We start from the raw sequence: 23,364 nt of genomic DNA on the forward strand, positions 1-23,364 counted from the left end.
GCATCAGCTGGACGAGGAGGCTTCTGACAGGACACAGTAGCTCCTGTGAGGGCTGGAAATGTCACTCTCAAGTGCAAACACTTGTTCTCTGGAAATTATACACCAGTAGGAGTTGAATTATATACGTTCATTTTTGAGTTGAAGTCAGCCATTTATGCATTATCTGTCTTCTTACAGCCTCAATTAAATGAGATTTTATCAAACTAAGCACAAACCATTTCTACTTTTACGACTGCTGAACATTTTCCCAGCTGAATTTTTCTCCCATGGAGCACCTAAGTGGATTATGTGCCTTGCTCAAAGACACTTTGATAGTATGTGTTGAGCAGACAGATTTTCATCCACTTACCTTTTGTGGATTTTCTCAGCTTATCGTCGTCCCTAAGAGGTGATTTTGTGGTCAGAAACCTGCTGTCCATAGGCTTGGAACCTCAGGATTTAGACTGATTACTCACCATAATGATGGTTTTGCATGTTTTAGACCTGTAATTACAAACTACATGAAGTTTCTTTATGTTACTGTCAGCTGCTTTTTTAAGTGTTTAGATTTAGGCTGATCAGCCCTCACAGTATTGATACTATTACACTTGAAATTATAAGGAGCAGTGGTCTTCATCACACGGCAGAGAGTTAGCTGAGTGGTGCCGCGGTTTTAACAGTCGTCAGGCACGTACACTTTGCAGTGAAGCTGCACTGATCAGTTGATTAATCGACGAGTTAATGAGCAGAAAATGAATCCCTGACAATTTGTACACTCAATCGTTTCAGTAAGTCTTCTCAGCTTGTCAAAAGATTAATTTCTTTGTCATAAATGAGAGTCGAGGTGAAGATACTGTGTACTTTATGATCCCAGATAGAGAAATTCAGGTAGTCAAGGTGCAAAAAGTGCACAAAACAGTCGTAAAAACAGATATAAATATACAGTATGCAGTGCCCCTTCAGACCCCCTAACACACAGCCCTGCTGGAGCCCAGCTGGAGCCCTGCTTCCCAGTCCTAAACCAGTCCTAAACCAACTCTGCAGATCAGACGGGCTGAAGTCTGTTTGATAATTGAACCGGGACACATTTTGCCTGGCTGAGGTTTTATCAGAGGTGCTTTCCACCTTTTCACCACTAACCAAACCCTGCATGTGATACCTGATTTTAAATGCTTTCTATATAAATCTGAACATAATAATAAAAAAAAAAAAAATCCTGAAATGATAAGAAATAGTTTTAAAAGATTCTAAGTTACTTGAGTCACGCCTGAAAGTTCATTAGATTTCACTGAAAACTTCTCACAGAATGGAAAGAAGCGGCTGCCTCGAAGTGAAGCGATGAGTGAAAAGATGAAAACCACCATTGTGTTTCTACTTTAGAGAAAAACGCTGCTAAGTGATGAATGTAACTGGACTTGTGCACAAGAGACTGTGGTCTCTGCAGGTTGTCCTGTCGGTGACTGACAGGGAGGACAGGACAGTTTACCTGCTGCAGGTAACAAGGACTTAGTAAGCGGCCTCCCAGCTGGTGCTGTTCCTGCTCTAGAGTTCAGTCCAGGCTCCTCGGGTGTTTGTTTGTTCCAGCAGCAGATGGTTGCAGCAGTGCATCGTGTCTTTCCAGAGATAATTACTGCTTTCGCCTGTCGGTGATGTATGATCTGGTTTGTACTTAGGGAGTTCATTTTAATTCGGAAGGATAATGTAAAAAGCCTTAACTGAACTTTTACATTGAATTCCTCTAAAGATGTTCCACATACAGACTGGAAATTACCAGAATAGTATGAGTTTTAGCTCTCAATCATTTTTTAAGAGCAGGTTATTACTCTTTTCATCCCAAGCGTCTCTTTCTTCAGCCAGACTGGATGTGCAGCTCAGTGTATTTCTATCAGTGGTTGTTTTGTATTGTGTGATGCACCCAGTGTCCTGGTGTCAGAGGTGGAAAGAACACATCCTTAACTTCTATACTTCTGTACAGATTTACTGCCTAAGAAGCAGCAGAAGTGATAAAAGTGACTGTAAATATTCACTCTATTTATCAATCTGCCCTGTCTTTGACCACATTTTACTGAAGAATACCAAATGAACAAGCTTACAGCTAAATCTGATTTGCTCTTCTCTGAAGTGTATTTTAATATAAAACTCTGCATACCTGAAATATGATGTTGTTCCCGTCAGCAAACCACAAGAAACCAGAACTGTTACCCTTTTCTCTCTGGTGTTACCCAATGCTGACTCGCATTTGTTTTTCCTGAAGGACTCTGAGCTTCCTAATGTGGTCCCTGAGAGTCCGGTGGAGCAGATCGTGGAGTTCAGTATCGACCTGGTGGATCCAGGTTACAGAGAGCTGCTGGACGATCCAGACTCCCCTCAGTACATCGATCTGGCTCACCACCTGCAGGACCAGGTGGGACTTTTCTATTTCTGCTTTTATTCTGTGGTCTGGACATGTCTTGTTTACAGTGCCTCTAATTTCAGTGAGGTTTTATCTCATGCCGGCTTAAAGAAAACTGCTAGCTGACTATACTGATGCTGACCTATTCAAACAAACATCGGTGGAATTTAACTAAATACATTTACTCAAGTACTACACTTAAGTACAAGTTTGCATTTTATGCAACTTGTACTCCACTACGTCTCCACTCCACTACGCAAATATTTTAGTTTTTACTCCGCGACATACAGCTTTAGTTATCTGTTACCTGTTCAGTGAAAACCATGTATCTCCAAATGCTAAATGAACTCTTTAAAAAGCCTCTTGGATCAGCTGAAAATGTGTTTTTCTGAGCTTATTAAACTTTTCAGTGATAGCCATGATTTTACAGAATATGATGCGTTGCTGGAGATGAAACTAGCCAACGGTGTATGAAGTAGTTCAAATGAGCTTAACCTCCAACATTTGCAGCAGTAATATTCAACATTTATCCAGAAACATCAGTTATAATGCTAAAACACTGACAGGGACCATTCTACTGCAAGGTGAGTATTTATACTCTAAACTGGCAATGGACACCATCAGTGTCACTTCCACTGTGCAGTTCTATCAGCTACATAGTACGATCTCCTGGGGAATGAAGGCTGACTGCTGCTAGTACTTTTACTTCAGTAACACATGGAAGGCAACTGCCTCTTTATCTCAAGCAGCTGCGTTTGTGTAGCACACTGTAAATAATTAGTATGCTGCCAATGTGCTGCATTAGACCGATGGTCAGTAATGGATTAAATAAATCACAAACACAGCTTCATATCTCAGAGTTTGCCGTACCATCAGGTCCACACAGATGCAGGTGCAGGTTCAGAGTTCAGGTGTCGGTCCTCACAAAGGCGGCCTGGATCAGACAACTGCCAGCTTATTAATTCTTGCAAGGCAGTAACCTGTGGAGGTCATGACCAGAGTATTATCAGTATTTTCCTCCCTCTTTTTTGCAGTATTGGAGTTATTGTCAGCTGTCTGAACCACCATATCGATCACAACCCACCACAGTCTGCATGAGTCTCTCCTGTGTGTCCTGATAGTAAAGAAGCTTACACCACAGGGCCAAAAGGTCAGGGCCAGAGAAAGGGAGAAGATTACCCATGGTCCTTGCTCTCTGCGAGTGTCTTGCTTTTGTGGAGATCGTCAAAGAGAGTCATGTTGAGAAATGAACTCCTTCAGTGTTATTTCCTCTTTAAAAGACTCTTAAAAAGGCATCGGGATCATTTAGAGGTGCACGCGATTCGCAGCAGGGTGTTACCTGATGGAGCACTTAAAGACGATTATGTCATAAGAGTGTCCAGGTGCTTAACTCACCCAAAGATAGATATCAATGAGGGTTTCCCATTCATGCAGTCCTTTTTCTGTACTGACACACTGGCGTCCTGCCAAGTTATTAACAAGCTCAGAGTTAATTACTTTAGCCTCTGTGAAGGGACGGCGATGATGAGAGGCATCTTGACTGATGTATGGGCTATTAAAAAGCAATTTTTCTTTTGCAGATGCAGCATGTTTTTGACGAACTTCCAGGATTTAAAGCCATCCATGTGCTAGGAATCAGGTAAGCAGGAGATACACAGCTGAATATTAAAGGGTCTGAACGAGCAGATGAGAGTGGGGACGCATGGTTAAAGCGTAATCAAATCTTCTCAGTGGCCACAGCGGCGGCGAGACATTCCACTGAGCCTCGATAATTTCATTAAATTTTAAATGGGCAGCTCGTTGGGCATGGACAGCCATTTGAATAGATAAGAGGCTGGTTGTCATTGGGATTGTGTCAGATGCTGCTGCAGGCGAGTGTTTCGTTCCACGACTAACCAGACAGAATAGAAAAGCAGATTTTTTTTTTTTTTTGCTCTGCTCTTCAGTAGAAGCAGAATGGATGGCATTTTTTTTTCTCACAACAATATAACCACCAACAGTGGAGAAAATCTTTAGGAACAAGATACTGAGACATAAAACTAGATGTTTTCTTAGAACAGAAAGAAAGAAAGAAAGAAAGAAAGAAAGAAAGAAAGAAATTAGCAATTTAACAGTTTTTCTTGAACTTATACCAGTTTTTTTATTTACTCTCTTCAGGAATACAAACAGTATGAATGACTGCATTTATGTCTATAATCAGTAATGGTGCACCAACACAATAAAAGAACTTCTGATGATAAAGGAATCTATTGAAAACAAAGGACAAAACAAAATAACTAAATTTTCAGGTTCAATTTGGGAGAAGCTGCCAGAAAATAAAAAAAATAAACAAATAAAAGTGTGAGAATTGAACCAACATCTGTACCACTGATTAAAAATAGTAACAGTTCTGCACAGATTTTAAACACTTCAGAAAACAAAATACCTGCTTGTTTCCTCATGGAATCAAACAACAACAGTTTCAAGGTTTAAGGCAGAATTGAATCAAAAACATCACCAATAATAAAGGAAAACGTCGATAAATGTCAGTATTCATGTTCAGCCAACAGTAACCTCAGATGATTAGGAAAGTGTTGAGAAATAAGGGATTGAGCACATTTCTATCTAAATCTGAACAAATGTTAAAGTTTGCTGTCTTTTCCCATGAAACAGTCCACACAACAGTAGTTTCAGGTTAAACTGAAAAAAACAAAACAAAACAAACCTTGTCAAACCTTTCACCAAATCTGTGACGGTTGTGTGATCATTTGCAGACGAACGCTGCAGTGATGGTGTATTTACTGGTGTCAGTCACTGCAGACTCAGACAGATCAACATGTTCCTCATGAATATAGTTTCTAAATGATAAATATAGAAGCATTTAGACTGATGGATACATGAAGAGTTCACGCAGTTCAGCGTCTAAATGTTTGACAAGTTGGATTCAAAGTTTAACTTCTGTGTTTTAGGAGGCATGAATCTGATGTCGATCTTCATTTTTCAGTGGTGAAAACTTGAAATGAAAAGAAATGAAATATAAGAAAAAGAAACTAAAGGTGGGACCATGACTCGAGTCTGTCTTAGTTGTTTGTGAAGTGAGGACAGGAACGGACAGTCCACCAGTTACGTGCTGTGGTTTGGCATTTGGATGTGGAATGATACATTTTGGTTAGTTTAAAGATTAAATTGATGGATTTCATCTTGTTTTGTGTCAGACTTGGTGTGTAACGTCTCGTTTGATAGAAATGTTGTCTCTCTTATCCCTCGGATTAAATGTGACTTCAGTCAAACAGGAGATTCACACAGCCCCGATGAAGCAGATTAACAGAGGCTTTAATTGTTACTCTGATTTATAACTAAGTTTGTTTTTGCATAACTTAAACTTTGATTTTGTCTAAGATTCTTCATTCTATAGAGAAATACGTCAGATTAGAAAACTAGTTTTCAGATGCTTTAGTCAAGCAAAGTGTTGATGGGTGTGTGACATCTTGTGGCTCTTCCTCATCCTCGTTGTGTTACTCTTCCTGTTGCAGTTTTCATTTCCAGCTCTTATAACTTCTTTTTTTTGTCCCCAATGCAAGCGAGACCCAGGACACTGACGGGTAAATGACACAGAGAGATGAGACATTTCCTGTGGTATCCACCCCCCTTGTGTGTTTGTGCGGCTTCCTGCCAATATGCAGCTCAGCGTTTATTTGGATTCGAGTCAGATGCAGAAAGGGGGATTATTTTACCTCAAACTGTCCAGACAGTTCAATACCAAGTGAAAATTGCACAGTGATTGGCAAGGACCAAATAACTGCTGAGACAAGAAGCTATTTGCCCTGTGAATCTCTTTCTTGTTAAAGGTTAACAAGAGGCCTGTGGTGCTGTTTTTCCCCAAAGTTCGTTAGAGCTCTTGGCCTTTTCTCTCCCTATCAGAGAAGGCAGGTGAGCAGTGAAACAGGAAGACTTGTGGATACAGTAATTGTCAAGCTGCTCCCCCTGTTAATTTGCCTTCCCCTGTGGTGTCTGGCGCTGTCATGGCCAATAACACGGAGGCAAGGCCTCAGCGGGAGCTCGTCCTCTAATCTTATGAAGGATTCACAACTCCTCCTGCCTTTGTCTGCCAGACTCCAGCACTCACAAAACAAAGGAAACTGCCCCGGAGCCACATTTCGTGTAAACGTCTGAGATTATTTACAGAACTCATTTAAGTTAAAAATCACTGATGACTTAAAGCTTCACTAATCAACAGTTTTATATTGACAACGGATCAAATGACTACGTCTGATGTAAAAGGGGAATCTTGTAGCTGACTCTGTAGTTGCTCTTAGCGTTTTAGTATCTCTTAGCTCATTGTTTTGGTTTTAAGGCCAGAAATGGTTTTATGGTTCAACCTTGTTTCCAACAAGCTGCTTTCAGCCATCGAGATCAGCACAGTGTGAATGATAATGCAGCTCTTTGTCTGCTGGATGTGTAAACTGTCGTATGATAATATGTCAATGTTGTATTTACAGCTCGTTCTGTTACAGAAGCTCCTCTTGCTGCCAGGCATTTGGTATGACGTGTTTTAGTGTGCATGTGTGGAAAATGTCTGCATACACACACCTGCAGTTGCAGTTTGCATAGAAGCCCGTCCGTGGATGCATTTTTGCATCTGTGCTGCAGAACGATCAAGCCTAGGGTCCAGTTTTCACTCTTCTTTCAGCTGTTGGTTGGTCTCCAGTGACTCCGAAAAATGCGAAAAATATCTGTTTTTTGCTAAATGTTCCACTTTGTGCACCAGCTGCAATCTGGCTGTGTCTGTCTGCTGAACAGGTAGTGTATTGTGGGTTTATAGAGCTTGTGTGCTGATGAAAACACTGACACTGAACCAGACAGTAAATCTGCCGTAAAAATCAAAACCATGAGCTAAAAGGGGCTAAAAAGAGTGACTTTCTGTGGGATTGTGACTGTGAGCACTTACAGACTACAAGCAATTACTTTAGTCATTGTTAATGTAAAAACTATTGATTGGTGGAGCTTTAAGTTGTTGACATCGTCTAGGAAACCAGACAGGGGATGGGGAGAGAAGGAGCGCTGCTTTGTGCACCGGATAAATGAAAAGACTTCTGTGAAACCAAGGTGTACACATAAAAAAGACAAAAGGGAATGAATAAAGCTGATTTGCTTGTATTCACGAAGGTTGATCTCCTCAGAAGAATAGTTCAAGGCACATTTCTTTGTTTGAAAAGTTAAAAGGCCTTTAATATGTGAGCTGCACCCACGTGCCCCCACCGCCTTTCTTCATCAAAAACAAAGAAAAGCTCAACTCAGGTGCTTTGGAGTTGATGCTAGGTGACGACATGATTGGTAACAGGTGTAGGATATTCCACAGCAGGAAGTGGCTGTGGGTGCATACTACCTGTCACCTTTTAAAATGACCTACGTAAGACAGCTGCCACCTACAGAGAGGAGACGAGGCATCTGTTTACAGACGTATATGGACACAATCAGGTCCACTCCAGACAAAGAGCTGTCTGAGTTTGTGAAGTGATGCAGTGGATGTTTTAGACACAGAACTACCTCTGCAACCTAATGAAGATGTGCTTTTGTTTGGCAGACATCAGTTTTCTCACAAAAGCTAAGAAATCCACATGATCGCCATTCTAATCAGTCACATCTCAGCAAATCAGCTTATTCTCTCTTGATAACAGCAGCTGTGCAGAATATTGATGAAGCTTTGAAGCAGTCTGTCTTTTTTTCAGATGTTCATACCTGGTATTCTGAATGTGCTTCTCCTTACTGCAGCGCCACTTTTGATTACCTTTGTGTGTCACCTGCTCTGTGTTAAACTGAGGTCTTCTCTCTGCAGCTTGTGCTGACAGTCGGTATCCCTTTAATTCAGTCATTATTAACCTTCTCAGGACTTGTGACACTGACAAATTAGACTTTCTGTATTGATCGTCACGTAATTCAGTGGACGCTAGGTGAGATTATTACTGGCCAAAAGCACAAAATCATCAGAAGAGAAGACCTGTACTCACAGAGGGTTGATATAGATTAGTTGATCAATGATTTTGATTCGCCAACTCTGAATCAGAAAGATCTCCTCTTTTCAGGCCTGGAGGAATCTCGGTGCACTACTCTCTTGTCTTCGAGATAAATTCACCTAAAATCAACTCGGAGAATTCAGAGACGGCGACCGGCACCCCAGAGGTTTCAACCAACTTCGGACTCAGGGAAATGGTGACCAAGGCTTTGCGTGATGAAGCCTCGCTGCCGATCGATCTGGACTCACTGAACTTTGAACCAGGTACAGTTGTAACATCTCTTAACAAATGCTACTCTCACTCTTTGTGTGTTTTAATTATACAATTTAAAAATGTAAAATACTGTAAATTCACTCATCCATCCTGTCATCCTCTACAGCGAGCTGGTGGGAAATTTTATCGGTTGGAAATTTGATTTAATTTCATCCAACGCATGTTTCTGAAGTATTAAAATTCAGTGTACTACTTTCTTTTTGACAGAAACAATCCTTCTACCAGCATTGACATCAGACTCTTCAGTAGAAGTAGTGAATGAGGTAAGAGGTTTTGTAACTGCTACAGGAATAAGGACCCAGGAAAGGAGGGCGTTTAGATTTTCTTTTCATTATATAGTAGCTGTTATTATAGAGAATACAATAATTAGGAAAAGAGTACAGGTAGCATTACTAGCATGATATACTGTGTTTGTTGAGTTTGACCTCCCGGGGGCAGAGAGACCTTATATACCATTGAACTCTATTTTATAAATCAGCAAACTACTTACACATCCAGCGGACACTGAGCAACATTATTATCTGATTGGAGTCGAGTTTCTGTCCACCTGATGAATGTAAGTCCAATATTCACTCTCCTTTACCCCTTTGGGTCTCGACCAACTCCTGAGAAAAATATCTGTCTTGCTGGCTGCTAAGTGCTCCACTTTCTTTGCCAGCTAGTCTCTAACTGTGTGTGTTTGCATTTGGTGCTGGACAGGTGGTGTTCAGTGAGTCTATCAGAGCTTGTTTTTTTTTTTTTTTTGAGAAAACATCTGCTGAACTTCAAGTTTTTCAATATGCAGCTGAAGAAGTCAAGTCAGTTTTATGTGTATCGGCCAAAATAGCAAATCACAAATTTGGGCTTTAAAATACAGCATATGACATCCTCTATCCTTAGACTTTAATTAAAACAACACTCAGGGGGTAGAAGCAAACAACTGTGGTCAAATAATACTAATAGAATTAAAAAAAATCACTTAACGTACAGAGGCTATGATTTTACAATTCCCATAATTTCTTTTATGGAAGGAACAATGCAATGCAGAAAAACTAGCATATCTATTTAAATAGCTATCTATTTAAACCCAAGTAAATATGTTTGATAAGTTTCTTGTTTAACACTTTATGAATAATCAGCTGGCCTGTTGTGCACTAACTGAAAGACTACTGGTTAAGTGAGGAATTAATTGAGCGTAATTAATTGGAAATGTACCAATTATACACTGTCTCCATTTTCCCAATATTTTGTGCCAAATAACAGAATTATTTTTGGAAATCTTGCTAAAAATATATAATTACAATTGGTTCCTTTCAGGAAATATTAATTAAACTGTAAAATAAAGTGTTAATGTATATAAAGGTTTTTGAACACTTTTTGTAACATCAAATGCAGTTTCATTGATAAATGACACCTGTTTCATTGCATTAATCATGTCATACATCCCCACAGTCCAGTGAGCCTGACTCACACAACGAGTTTGAAGTTTTCACTGATGAGCCAGAAGTTGATAAACCGCGGCTGGTGGTTCCCCTCAACCCCATGGAGAAGGAAAACGCCCTTGTGACCCTGCTGGATCCCACAGCTGTCCCAGATGATGAGATGATGGCAGTGACTGGTGGGATGGAAGAGGACAGCGATCATTCCCCGGCCTCAGAGGATATTAATGATGAGTCTGAGGCAATTCATGTGAGTGAGTCTGAGCCATCAAATGAAGAAGTGGAGGAAGAAGAATTGCTGATCATTACACATGAGATTGAAACCATTCATCATGACGAAACTGGTGAACTTGTGAGAGACTACATCCCGACCCCTCCTGTGATTCCCAAGCTGCAGACCGATGCACCATATATCAGTCTGTCTCCAAATCTGATATCAGAGGCAGACCTGAGTCCTGTTGATGATGAGAGTGAGAATCCTAGTTTGGATGTTGTTACCCCCACCACACAGATTTTATTAACTACAGCTCCTGTTGGAGAGGAGCTGTCTGATTTGGGACTCCCAATCACAACACTTCCAGGTGTCACAGGCCAGCCGCCAACTGAACCAATAGTGAACCTTCAAGCAGACGAAGACGTTAACACTCTTCCAGTTGAGGAAGAGGCTGAATTGGGAGTCCCTGAACCCTATGACCCTGGAGAGTTTTCAGAAATAGAGGTGCATGAAGTTTCGGAGTTGGAAAGTGAAGCTGAATGGCTAAAACCAGAGGAAGAGGCGGGACCTGATGAAGAACTTGAGGTTTTGCAGCCGACAGCTGAACAAATTGAAGTTTCTGTCCCAGAGGAAGGGAATTTAGAGGTGTCAGTGCCTGACGTGGAAAAAACTGAAGTTTCAGAGCCAGAAGAAGTAGCTGAAGAAGAAAAAGTAGCCGAAGTTTCAGAATCAGAGGAAGTAGCTGAAGAAGAAAAAGTAGCCGAAGTTTCAGAATCAAAGGAAGTAGCTGAAGAAGAAAAGGTAGCTGAAGTTTCAGAGCCAGAGGAAGTAGCTGAAGAGCAAGAAGTAGCTGAAGTTTCAGAGCCAGAGGAAGTAGCTGAAGAAGAAAAAGTAGCTGAAGTTTCAGAGCCAGAGGAAGTAGCTGAAGAAGAAAACGTAGCTGAAGTTTCAGAGCCAGAGGAAGTAGCTGAAGAGCAAGAAGTAGCTGAAGTTTCAGAGCCAGAGGAAGTAGCTGAAGAAGAAAAAGTAGCTGAAGTTTCAGAGCCAGAGGAAGTAGCTGAAGAAGAAAACGTAGCTGAAGTTTCAGAGCCAGAGGAAGTAGCTGAAGAAGAAAAAGTTGCTGAAGTTTCAGAATCAGAGACAGAAGCAGCTGAAGAGGAAGAAGTAGCTGATGTTTTGGAGTCAGAGGATGAAAATAAAGAACAGGTCGCAGCTTCAGAACCAAAAGAAACAGAGAAGCAGCTTGATGAAGTTTCAGAACCAGTTGAGGTTTCAGTGCCAAAAGAACCTGAACCAGAGGCAGAACCAGATGAGAGCACAGTGTTGCAGTCAGAAAGGGAAATTGTTGAGGTTACAGAAGAAGAGCCAGAAGGTGTATTTGAGGTGTCACATCCAAGTCCAGAACCTGAGAAAGATGATGAGGTTTCAGATCCAGCTCCAGACGCAGAGGAAGAGTCAGAATTTGGTGGTGATGTAGATGAGGTTTTAGAACCAGTGGAAGAGGTGGTTGAACCTGCAGGGTCAGAGGAAATAGTACCGGAAGTTTCCAAGGGGATAGTACCTGAAGTTGTGGAGGAAGCATTTGATGCTGTGAAACCTGAAGAAGAAGAGGTCGCTGAGGTTCCAGAGATGGTCGAATCAAAGGAAATTTCAGAAGTAAAGGAAGAAGTTGTTGAAGCTCTAGTGCCAGGTGAAGGTGTGCTTGATGTATTGGAATCAGCATCTGAACCAGAAACGGCATCAGAACAGGAATGGCATGTAACTGAAGTGATAAATACAGAAGAAGAGATAGTTGAGGCAGCAGAACCAGGGGAAGAGCCAGAAAAGATTTCAGAACCAACTGAAGAAGTGGTAGATGTTGTAGATTCAGCTACAGAACCAGATCTAGACAAAGAGCCAGAAGTAGTACCAGATGTACTACAACCAAAGGATGCAGTCGAGGATGTAAAACCAGAGGAAGAATTGGTTGTGGTTCCAGTACCGGAGAAGGATCCTATGGACATTTTGGAACTGCAGCTTCCACCAGAAGCTGAAGAAGAGGGAGCTGATGTTTTAGAAGAAGAAGACGGGGTAGTTGAGAATCTGGAGGAAGCATCAGAACTAGGGCAAGGCGTAGATCATATTATACCACCAGCAGAAGACTTACCCGGGGTTTCAGAGCCCAAATCAGAAGAAGCAGTGGTAGTTGATGTCCCAGAACCAGAAGGAGAAGGAGGTGATGTCCCAGAACCAAATCCAGAGAAAGAAATAGTTGAGATTGTAGATCCAGATCCTGTGGAAGATGTTCCTGAGCCACCAGCCGAATCAATTAAAATTCTTTATCCTTTGGACGGCAGGCAACGTATTCACTTTGAAGAGGACACTGTTCAGGTAATTGAAGACAATGAGTTCCTTCAACCAATCAAACCAGACTTTGAGCGGCCACGTGAGGAAGATAACTTACCCATCATACCAATAGACATCCACCCTTCTGAAGGAGATGTAGTCGAACATGACCATGAATATCCCATCATTGATGACTTTGAGGAGGATGTTGAAAGCGTAGACACACAAGTGGAGAGTGACACTGGTGCCGTCACGACAGAAACAATGAAAAGTGATCTACAGTTTGAAACAACCTCTGATATTTCAGGTGAGGAACAGGCATTGGTTGTGGCGCAGAGCATGAAATATATGTGATTCAAGGCAGTGAATTATGTTAATAGAGCAGGGTTTCTGGATCCTTTCCTATAATAAGAAATAATATCTAGGATGCTATCTCTATGCAGAAGTGGCCATTCAAACTGAAAATTCAGCATGAAGCAGTTTGAATGTATTATGTATAATTCACTCAGCAGGCACATTTTTGTAATTTGTGGAAATCCTTTGTGAGTGCTCATGACTTAATTCAGCCTTTTTGCCTGACATTTCAAAGAGGTGACAGCTCCAGACAAGCAAGATACATCAGAGGGCATTGAAGTCATAGAAGACTCCCCGGAGGAGACACAAGAAAGTGATTTATCCCTAGAAAGAGACATCAGTCTAACGGTAGCACCGGTTTCAGACCCCTTCCCGACACCTCCGGCAACTTCTGTCAATGGGTCTGAAGTGTCTGCACCCAGCCCGACTATAGACTCTGGACTCTTTGAGGTAGCAGAGGAATCTGTAATCCCCTCTGCTCCTGAGTCTTCAGAGGATGACACCACAGAGCCAGAGCCAGAGGCAGAGGCAGAGTCAGAGCAAAGTGAGCCAGCCATCGTCATTATCGATGAAGACTTGGAAGAAGCAGTGCAGAAAGGAGGTGAAAGCCAAACTATCCCACCACCAGCTACCGAAGACGTCATTGACCAAGCTGTGAAGGACCTAGCGGTGGAGCTGGATCAGACGGACTTAGCAGCCACAGAGGCAAACGAGCTGCCGGATGAGGGGAGTGGCTTTTCACCTGCAGGTGAGGAACGCACCACTGTCAGCATCACAGCCCCGCCTCCAGTGAGATACCTGACCACGCCCTTCATGACCACGGCCGGCCAGGGCAGGGAGCTGGTGGTGTTCTTCAGCCTGCGTGTGACCAACATGAACTTCTCTGAGGACCTCTTCAACAAGACATCTCCAGAGTACAGATCCCTGGAAAACACCTTCTTAGATGTGGTGAGTAAGAAAACAGAAAGGTTGAAGACAAATCAAAAACAAATCAAAATATATATATTTCTCAAACTAAAACTCAAACTAAGGTCAAGTAGGATGATTTTATATGATTGCATATTCACACTATCCAGAAGAAACTTTTCCAGAGGAGTCAAATGTTTAAAGACAATGTTGACAATGGGCAGCTGACGCATTTAAACTTCTAAACATGTAAGTGTTTCGGTTTTTATCAGGATCACACATTCATACAGGTACTTGGATACTGTTTTTGTAACAGCAGCTCTATAAACTTGACAAGGTGTGTTATCCTCCCCAGTGAATTTCATAATGGGTAAACAGAAAGAAACAGAAGGACAATTAATGAAACATGAGCAGCTGCTCTGTTCATTTGTAGCTTTGCTATCACTCTGAAAGAGCTTTCCAGAAACCCACGGAGTCAGTCCTGCAGCTCGTTGTGTTGTGAATGGATATGTTTTTATTTATTTATTTTTCCTGAAGAGGAAGTGAGACAATTTCAAGCTCAAGTAGGCACAATACAGCCTTCATTTTACTACAAACAATGACCCGGCTCAATTAACGAGGCAGGGACAATGCAGGCGAGACAACACTGCTGTGACTTCTCGTGCATTTGCTCTTTTTGAGAGAAATACTAACATACTACTACATACTATAGGAATTATGTGAAGACATTTAAATGTGTTGTTTGAGTCTGAAGATAGTAAACGCTGTATTTTATTACACTTTCATTTTCAGATTATCAGGAGCTACGAACATCCAAATTTTAGATCAGATAATGTCTCAAGATAGGAGCTCAACTTTTATCTGTACCATTTTTATTAGCCCAAATGCTCAGTGGGATGCTCACACACTCTCCTTTTTAGTCATGTACTTTTTAATTTAATGCCGGTTACTCTCACTGGAATGTAGCTCTGGCTGGCACTCTTCCCTGAACAAACATGGAAATCCCTTTAATTAGCAGGCAGGCAGCGGGTTGATTTAGATGCCCTTTTGGCTGCCTGCACTCACCTGGTTTGAATCATTTGGATCAGAGTGGCAGCAGTGTGGTTTCTTTGTGCAGTGAGAAACTGAAAATCTGCTGCAACTAATTATATTAATGATTAATCCAATAATTATGTTCTTGATTAATTGCTTAGTCTATAAGATGTCTAGAAAATGTGAAACCACATTTTCCTGAAACCTGAGTTGAGGGTGACCAACAGTCAAAAGTCAAGAGATATTCAGATCAAATCAGTGAAATACCCATCAGCTTCAGCTGTGCCTTCTGTTTACTGCTAATTAGCAAATGTTAGCACGCTAACACACTAAACTGTGATAGTGAGCACGGTAAACATTATACCTGCTAAACGTCAGCATGTCAGCCTTGCCACTGTGAACATATTAGCTTGCTAACGTTAGCATTTAGGTCATAGCACATAGAGCCTTACAGAGCTGCTAGCATGGCAACAGACATTTCTGTTCATGACTAGCAGATGATTTTTTTATCTTAAATAAAATCAAAGTGTAGTGCACTTTGCAATGTTTTTGTATCTGCTATATGAAATATATATTTTACATGTGTATTTAAATATACTTTTAAAACACGTTTAAATATTTTGTGATTAACTCCCACATATCCCTTTCAGCTGTAGTTCACCCTTCTTAGAACTTTCATTTTATTATTGTATTATTTTAACTCTTTTTCAAGGACTTACCCAAGATCTGTTCCTGTTGACTGCTTTGAATCCTGTTCTCTGTTGTGAATATGTTTTCCAATCTAACTTCTCAGCTATCTATAATTCATCAGTAAACCTTTCATACTGGGATGTTCCCAGTGGCCTCTATTAGAAGGCCGTGGTTCTACCAGGAAGCTCCCCAGTGTGAATTTTAAACAGAGCAAGAAAGATCATGCATGGTCAGCATACATTCACTCGATAAATAAAGAAAAAAATCTTTGAGGTTTGTGTTCCTCTGAGCCTCAGCGCGTTTTAAAAATGATAATATAACAGAAAAATTTGACGAAACAAAAATCGTTCACCATATATCTGTGGTCTCGCAGCTTTGATTCATCTTCACGTTTGTCCAGCGTTCAGCCTGTAAGCGGAGAAAAAACTGCAGAGGCACACATGCAACAGTCAGCGACAGTAGTTGGAGCAAATTAAGATGAAGAGCTGCTTCACATGTGCAAAGCCTTTGAAACTTCGACAAAGCAGCACATGGGTCCTTCTAATGAGCGCTGGCAGATGAGGAGAGACAAATGCTGGACTTAGAGCAGAAGGAAAGATCTCAGGGACTTGATGAAGCCTAATTCAGCTTTGACACAGTGACTCGGTGTAGTGATGGCCACAAGGAGGGCATATTTGTTTAATTTACCAATCACAGTAAGTGTGTAAACAGAAGACAAACCCGCCAGAATGCAGTTTTTTCATAGACTCTTCACAGAAAAACTACATTTCCATTCAAGATGTGATTTTCAGCGGGAGTGCAGCTAATTGTAACCCTCAACCCGGAGTGAAGGCACATAACATCTGATTCATCTTTGTCATTGAGGCATTCAGTGAGTCCTTGTATCCTGCTGCCTGATTTTTGCATTACCCCTCTGTATCTTAGATTGCTGGTAACCATGGAAACAATACTGATGCTCTTGAAATTTTCAACACAGCTCATGTTCATCTTTTGTGGCCATATTTTAGCAATGTAATACCCCCTCCCCCTTTATTTGTATTATGTCCTAATATAAGAAAATGGACTGGAGAGAAGAAATACTTCCCCGCTTCATGACCTGCCATTATTCACCTTTAATTGATCTCAAGGTTCAAGGTTCAGCTTTACGGTCATTATACAATACAGGACTGCACAACGACATGCAGTTATAGTCCCCTGTACAGAGCACACAGAAGATGCATAAACAAATACTTCATCGTCAGCTAGCTCAGTTAGTAGTCTACGCGTTACCAGGCTTGTAGGTCCACATATAATGCATCACAATTTGTTGGCAAATTAGTCACAAATGCCACTTTCCCGTTCAACTAATCTCTTCTCAGCCGTTGCAGGTCGATGCTTTTCTCATGAAATCAAACTATTATCCTTTCGGTCACCTGCTCTTTGTCTCTGTGTCCTCGGGTCTGCTGCTTTTTAATGCTGACAGCAGTAAAAATTCAAACACTGAACCTCAGAGTAATTATCACATGAATAGAATATATTGGCTCAGGCCTAGGTACTTGCCTGTAAAAATGCTCTAAATCCTTAAGAGACCCTCATTTTCTGAATAGATTTTCTATTCATTTCGCTGAACAGTTTTGTTAACTGCATCAATAGAGGTAATTATGTGCGGCCATATGGGAATTAGAGAAAATTGTTGAGCATTTCTCTGTGCCGTGCAGACATGTAGCACCTCTGAGTGTGTCTATGAGTCAAACTGGATTTTGGAAGATGCTAATTTGTTGATGTGGTGTCTATTTTGAGGTGAGTGACTCTCAAAAAATGAACGACCTTGATGTCAGGAAATAAGTGAAGGAAGCTGATGACTGAAACGAACTGAAGCAACCGTTAGTCATCTGAGTGAGTTCTGTGCTGCTAAACTGCATCTTTCCAGTAAACAACACAATCACATCAGTGGCAGCCGCTGCCAGTACCACTTAGTATTTATCATTTTGAGACGCACATACACAGTGGCGACAAAATAAATTTCCTATTGCTGCTTTCATGCAAAAATGTCCATGAACATTTGTGAAATGTAGGAAAACCATTCTAATCATCCCCGATGAAGTAAAATTCGTTGAGACTTAACTCTAATATGCAGCTGCCTGACTGGACGGTGGGATGTGGTACACTTCAGGATCCCAATATTACACTAACACCAGTTACTTATGGTTTCAGGCACAAAACATATTTTGTATATCATAACAAGCGTTAACGTAACAGCTACGATAAGCCAACTGTACAGGACATGTTTTCCACCAGCCAGTCAGTTGAACACCTGAACGCCACCTGCTGTGATTAAGAGTATAGATGTTTGGATGTATTATTACATTCAACATATATTGTGTTTTTAACTTGCATTTGTAATAACTGTAAGAACTACAGATGTTGCTCCTGTAGCAGATAAATTCGGTATTACTTTTCTTTGTATTGTAATAATAATAAAGTTAAACTTCATATGTACAGCACCATTTCAAGCATTGAAAAAACTCAAATCAGTAACAACAATAAGTAAAACTTTTGGTATTTGACATTATGCTGACTAATAATGTTTCACAGAGGGAAAACCAAGACGGCCCAGGATGCTACCTTGAGGAACACTATAATCAATATTAAATGTCTGTGACACAAAATCACCTAAACAGTAAATTTTCTTCCTGATGAGTATGAGTGAAACCAGTAAAGTACTAATAAACAGTAGTAAAAAAATTTCAGTTAAAGTTAAAGTAGACATAGCTACAAGTAATGGATGAATGGTTCAAACGTTCAGTGTCTGCCGCTGCAAATGGTCATATGACAAAAAGATGAGATCAAGGGTAAGCATGGTAAGCAAGTCGTGTGAGACAAAAATATCACTGCAATCTATACTTGAATATAATTAATGGCATTAAATAACCTGCAGTTTAAAACCAGCTCAAATTGACATATTTGGAACTGATGAGTGGAGTTCATTAAGGCTTGTTAGGGGTCATCTGACAGGGCTGTTGGGGTATTTCACATAAAAGATATTATTTTAGTACAACTGAACTCCAAAAAGTTACCTTAGAAAAGACCATGACAGTAATTCTTCAAGACCAGTAACCATTATATTTTATAAAAATAGATTTTTTGAATATTTTCCATTATTAATGAATAATCCATAAATAATAGATTGTGCAGCTTTGGTGGAGATATGTGTCCTTGGTTTAAAGGCACAGTTCAACCAAATCACAAGAAAGACATTGGTAGTGTTTGGATTGAAAGCAGTACTTTCATCTCTTTCACCTCATCTACAGATAAACTGCAGTTCTTTGACATTTGACTCAGTGAGGATAAACTCAACCAATCATGTTTTTTTTTTCCCTCCAAAGCCGCTTTGAGTCTTAGAGATGATTTACAAGCTACTCTGTGGTTTGTGCAACTCCTGAATGACCATAAAAACCTTGAATTCAAGTAACATGAGAATTAAACAAGTTGGAAATAAATGTGTGGCACTCACATGAAATGCAGGACATAATCAGATTGTACCTGTTAATTTGTGGTATGAAGAATGTTAATTTATTGACCATTTCATTTCAAGTTCTTTATGACTTCGGTCAGTTTAGATAGAAGAGAGTTTGGAGGCAAACAACAGCGAGATGGTAACTCTGATTCTCTGCAGTTTCTGTTTCTTTTGTTTGTGAAAGTTTTGAAAATTCATTGAGGATGGGGGAATCTGTAGATTTAGCAGTTTAGTTTTCTTCTCATGTCTGTGGCTGTGAATGAGTTATGGGGCTTCTCATGTATAACAGATGAGGCGATTTGATAAATGAAACCAAACACTTGGTCATTAATATCAAATTAACTGTCAAATGTTTAACAGCGTCTTTCCTTTAAGGGGTGCTCAGTCTCCCACACGCCTCAAAGACATTCAGGATCAAATCTTTTTTCCAAATGACAGAAATGGACCACAAAGTGATTTTACTCCTCTGTCTCCAGCTGCTGCCGTTCCTGCAGGCGAACCTGACGGGCTTCAAGAAACTGGAGATTCTTAACTTCAGGAAGGGCAGCGTGGTCATCAACAGCAAGATGAAGTTCACCAAGTCGGTGCCGTACAACATCACCGAGGCCGTCCACTGCGTCCTGGAGGAGTTCTGCTCCGCCGCCTCCAAGAAACTGCACATCCAGATCGACACCCGCTCTCTGGATGTTGAGCCAGGTACAGTTTGAGGATTTCCATCAACTGTCGCTCTGAGGTCACATGAGAATATGTTAAAGCACCAAAGCACGTGAGCTTGTGAGGCAGGCAGAGTGCTGCACCGCGTCTGCCTCGAATACAAAGCAGAGACACTGGAGCTGTTTTCCCATATGACAATGTCCACACGTAGCACATTTGTCCTGTCAGACGTGTTGTCACTTACGGGAAACAGTCGGGTTTAGGCGAGAGGTGGAGCCTGGGTAGAGCTCATAGTTTTTGCCCTGCTATCAATACTACATGTATTTGGATGCATTTACAATGTCAACGAAAGAGTGGAGAGCAAAATGCAGGCAAGCAGAAAGGAATATAGAACAGCTACACCCCATGAAATGTCATCACGCCCCCTCGCGCGCTGTAGCTGGGTAGACGTGCAGACACTGTTAATGCCAGGGTGTAAATAGGCCTTAAGGGATAGCCAAACTTCCACCTGTGGGCACACGATTGCAGGGTACATACTGTCACACCACCCAGCCTGAATCCTTGTCAGGATTAAAGCTGGTCACAATGAATGAAAAAAAAAAAGTTTCACAAAAACAATGAAATTATAATGGTGAAAATCAAATAATTCAGTGCCTTTATTCATTATTTATGTGGTGTAAAGGAGGAAGCGTGGCCTCCTGCTGCTTCAGCTGCGTTCAGAAGTCGATGTCAAAGGCGAAACAGTGAGGAATGACGCTTCCTGTGATTAGGAACACGATCAGATCAAGACTCAGCACACATTTCAGTGTTACATTAGGTTTTACTATTTTAACTTCACACAATGGGCCAGTGCCTTTAAGAAGTTCATTTTGTTCAGTGATGTCGAATGATATCTTTTCTTCTATGTGATAAAACACAAACCAGCATCTTGTAATGAGTCCCATTGTTGTATCAGCGGTGCTTCTTTGTATGCGTCTCATACATTATAAGCTTTGTACTGTAATATTCTCTACAAATGAGATGCAGGCAGAGCGCAGAGATCACAAACACATTCAAATAGACTCAGTAATTAGGTCTATATGTCAAATCTACCAATACACAGTGGGATTGTACTGAACAGTGTAAGGCTGCAGCAACAGTAATGAAGATGAGGAGTGAGCAGCAGGGAGGAGAAGTGCTGCTGCGTGTTTTTCCTCGGAGGCAGCTGATGGCGTTTCAGCAAAATCTTGAACCAGGATCAAGTTTTTGCAGACACACTCATGCCATACTGATTAAATGCACTCAGTACTATAATACGCACCCAGCCACACGTCCCTCTAGAGATCTCTTACTCAAATAAATTTAATAGTGAAGTCAGTTTTATTTATGTAGTCCAATATTGCACGAGACAAATTTGCCTCAAGGGGCATCACAGTGTGTGCAGCACATGACGCCCTCTGTCCTTAGAATTATTATTATTATTATTGTTGTTGAAGTTGGATGGAGGAGATGTATTAAAGAAAAGAGAAAAGGCCGGCCAATGACTGCAGAGCAGAAGTTAATTTAGATATTTGACAATGATGAATATCCAACCAAGTGTCGTCTTAAAAAACTCTATGTATGTTTGAAGTCAGAGTGAAAGCATGTGATGTCTGCATAATTACTTTCCTTTTAGAGTATGAAGAAGTATGAAACACCATAAAATACCCATGTACAAGTACCTCAAAATTGTACCTAAGTTAGCAGCTTTAGTACTTGAGGGCCTGAGGACACTGGTTGATACGTGAGAGTATGAAAAATCCCATAAGGATGTGCCAGCTGATGTTGGTTATTCAGTATTAACACATAACAGAGATGTTGTTCATTAGGGGCCTTAACGGCCTTAAACAGTGACATTGAAAGTTCACTCGCGACCTTGGAAACAGCTAACATGTCTTTGTAGTTCTGTGCAGCAGCCTTGTTCATTTTCCCACCCGACACACAAGGATACTGATAATCAGCTGATTGTCCAGGCTTGTCCATCTGTCCAACTCCTGTTGATTTCTCCCTCTGTGCGTCCGTGTGGTCGTCTGGCTCAAACACACACACACATGCATGATGTACAGCTGCACAGATAGATGCTGACCATTCGTCATGGCATCACACAGAGTACGCTTCATCCGTGAAACTCCCCAAACACGCTGATTTCCTGGGAGCGTGTCTGACGTTTAGTCTCGAGAGCCGTCCACGCCAGAGGCTGAATCTTACATTTCAATGCAGACCAGAAGCTGAGGATCTCATTAAAATCAAACACTCCTCAGCACCTCCTGGAGAGAGCAGGGTGGTTAGAGGGAGGCGCAGACACACACTTCATGAATACTAATGTTGACTACGTTTTCTCTCTCTTCTCCCTGCAGCCGATCAGGCCGACGCCTGCAAGTTCCTGGCGTGCAATGAGTTTTCTCGCTGCGTGGTGAACGGCTGGACGAAGGAGGCTCAGTGTCTGTGCGAGCCGGGCTTCCTGTCGGTGGATGGCCTGCCCTGTCAGAGTGTGTGTGTCCTCCAGCCAGACTACTGCCAAGGAGGGGAGTGTCACATAGTTCCTGGACACGGAGCCTTGTGCAGGTAAATAAATGCATACAGGGCTTGTTAGCATGTTGAGTTCTCATTAAGTGTCAGATGGCAGCCAGCAGCCACAGACAAAACCAGACCTGCGGCCAGGGTTTATTAGAGAAATAGATATTTTTGGAGCTGCTGTAAAGCCAAACTGGACATGAGACTGACCGCATCAGTCATTATTTTTATAGACAAATGACCCACAGAGACATTTCCTCTGACTCTGCAGTTCCACTTTTTACTGTCCCTCGGCTCATTTTTGGTTTTACAGCACAGAGATTTACTCTTTGGGCTCAGTCTCATGGCTATTATCAGCCTCCAGCCTGTTTTCAGGTCTAATAAACACACTGTACACTAAAAGGCCAGATACAGTATTTACCTCTGAAGCTGGTGAAGACTAATAATGCTCCGTATGTGCTTGATGTGCAAGTGTTTCCAATAACAACTTTACAAGGTGATAATGTGTCAATAATTTGTTTACAGTCCCAACAAAAACCAGTGAATGCTGCTTGTTACTGAAACCATAATTCATAATAAATAATTCGAGGGTAAATTAATTGCCTATTTTAATAATTCATTAGTCATTTCAGTCGTTTCTCAAGCAGAATGTCAAATGTGCTGGTTTGCTTCTTAAATGAAAGGATTTCCTGTTTGTCTTTTATTAAAGTAAATGAGCAGTTTTTGGGGTTTGGGACCATTGAAGAAATTTTCACATTGTTTTGACATTTTAAAGACTAAACAATGAGGTGATTAATCAATAATTCAAAATGCATTCAGCCAGATGTGCCAAAAGAAATACTTATTCAACCACTTTGTAAGAATAGTAACCTGAAGTGTCTCAGGTTGGTGAACATTGACCTAAAAGTGATGAACAGTGATGATTTCCAGGCGTCGGCAGCAAAGTAAAAAGTTCTGAAAACTGGCTTTAAATCTCCACAGTCTCTGTTTAAGAACATGGGTCCATTCATCTAAACCTCATATTCCTCAAAAGCTTAATTAGTGCTGTGGCTCATTAACGGTGCGTCAGTCCACACGCACGGCGTTTCTGTCCTTCGGAGGTTTTA

General features: G+C 41.1%; 1 protein-coding gene across 3 annotated transcripts in view; it reads left to right on the plus strand.

Moving 5' to 3' along the window:
• Window positions 1-23,364, plus strand: part of LOC139347317 (interphotoreceptor matrix proteoglycan 2) — a 40,924-nt gene that overhangs the window by 10,569 nt on the left and 6,991 nt on the right. The window contains exons 7-16 of one of the 3 annotated variants that reach the window (XM_070986799.1): window positions 2,234-2,383; window positions 3,952-4,010; window positions 5,932-5,952; window positions 8,434-8,627; window positions 8,845-8,900; window positions 10,069-11,025; window positions 11,095-12,901; window positions 13,184-13,896; window positions 19,549-19,768; window positions 22,102-22,309. In XM_070986799.1, coding sequence (XP_070842900.1) covers window positions 2,234-2,383; window positions 3,952-4,010; window positions 5,932-5,952; window positions 8,434-8,627; window positions 8,845-8,900; window positions 10,069-11,025; window positions 11,095-12,901; window positions 13,184-13,896; window positions 19,549-19,768; window positions 22,102-22,309 — 4,385 coding nt within the window. Of the gene's footprint in view, window positions 1-2,233; window positions 2,384-3,951; window positions 4,011-5,931; window positions 5,953-8,433; window positions 8,628-8,844; window positions 8,901-10,068; window positions 11,026-11,049; window positions 12,902-13,183; window positions 13,897-19,548; window positions 19,769-22,101; window positions 22,310-23,364 lie in introns of all 3 variants that reach the window. The other 2 variants (XM_070986797.1, XM_070986800.1) reach the window with 2 other exon arrangements.

This window comes from Chaetodon trifascialis, chromosome 19 (genome assembly GCF_039877785.1).
Source record: "Chaetodon trifascialis isolate fChaTrf1 chromosome 19, fChaTrf1.hap1, whole genome shotgun sequence".
In the NCBI taxonomy this organism is placed as follows: domain Eukaryota; kingdom Metazoa; phylum Chordata; class Actinopteri; order Chaetodontiformes; family Chaetodontidae; genus Chaetodon; species Chaetodon trifascialis.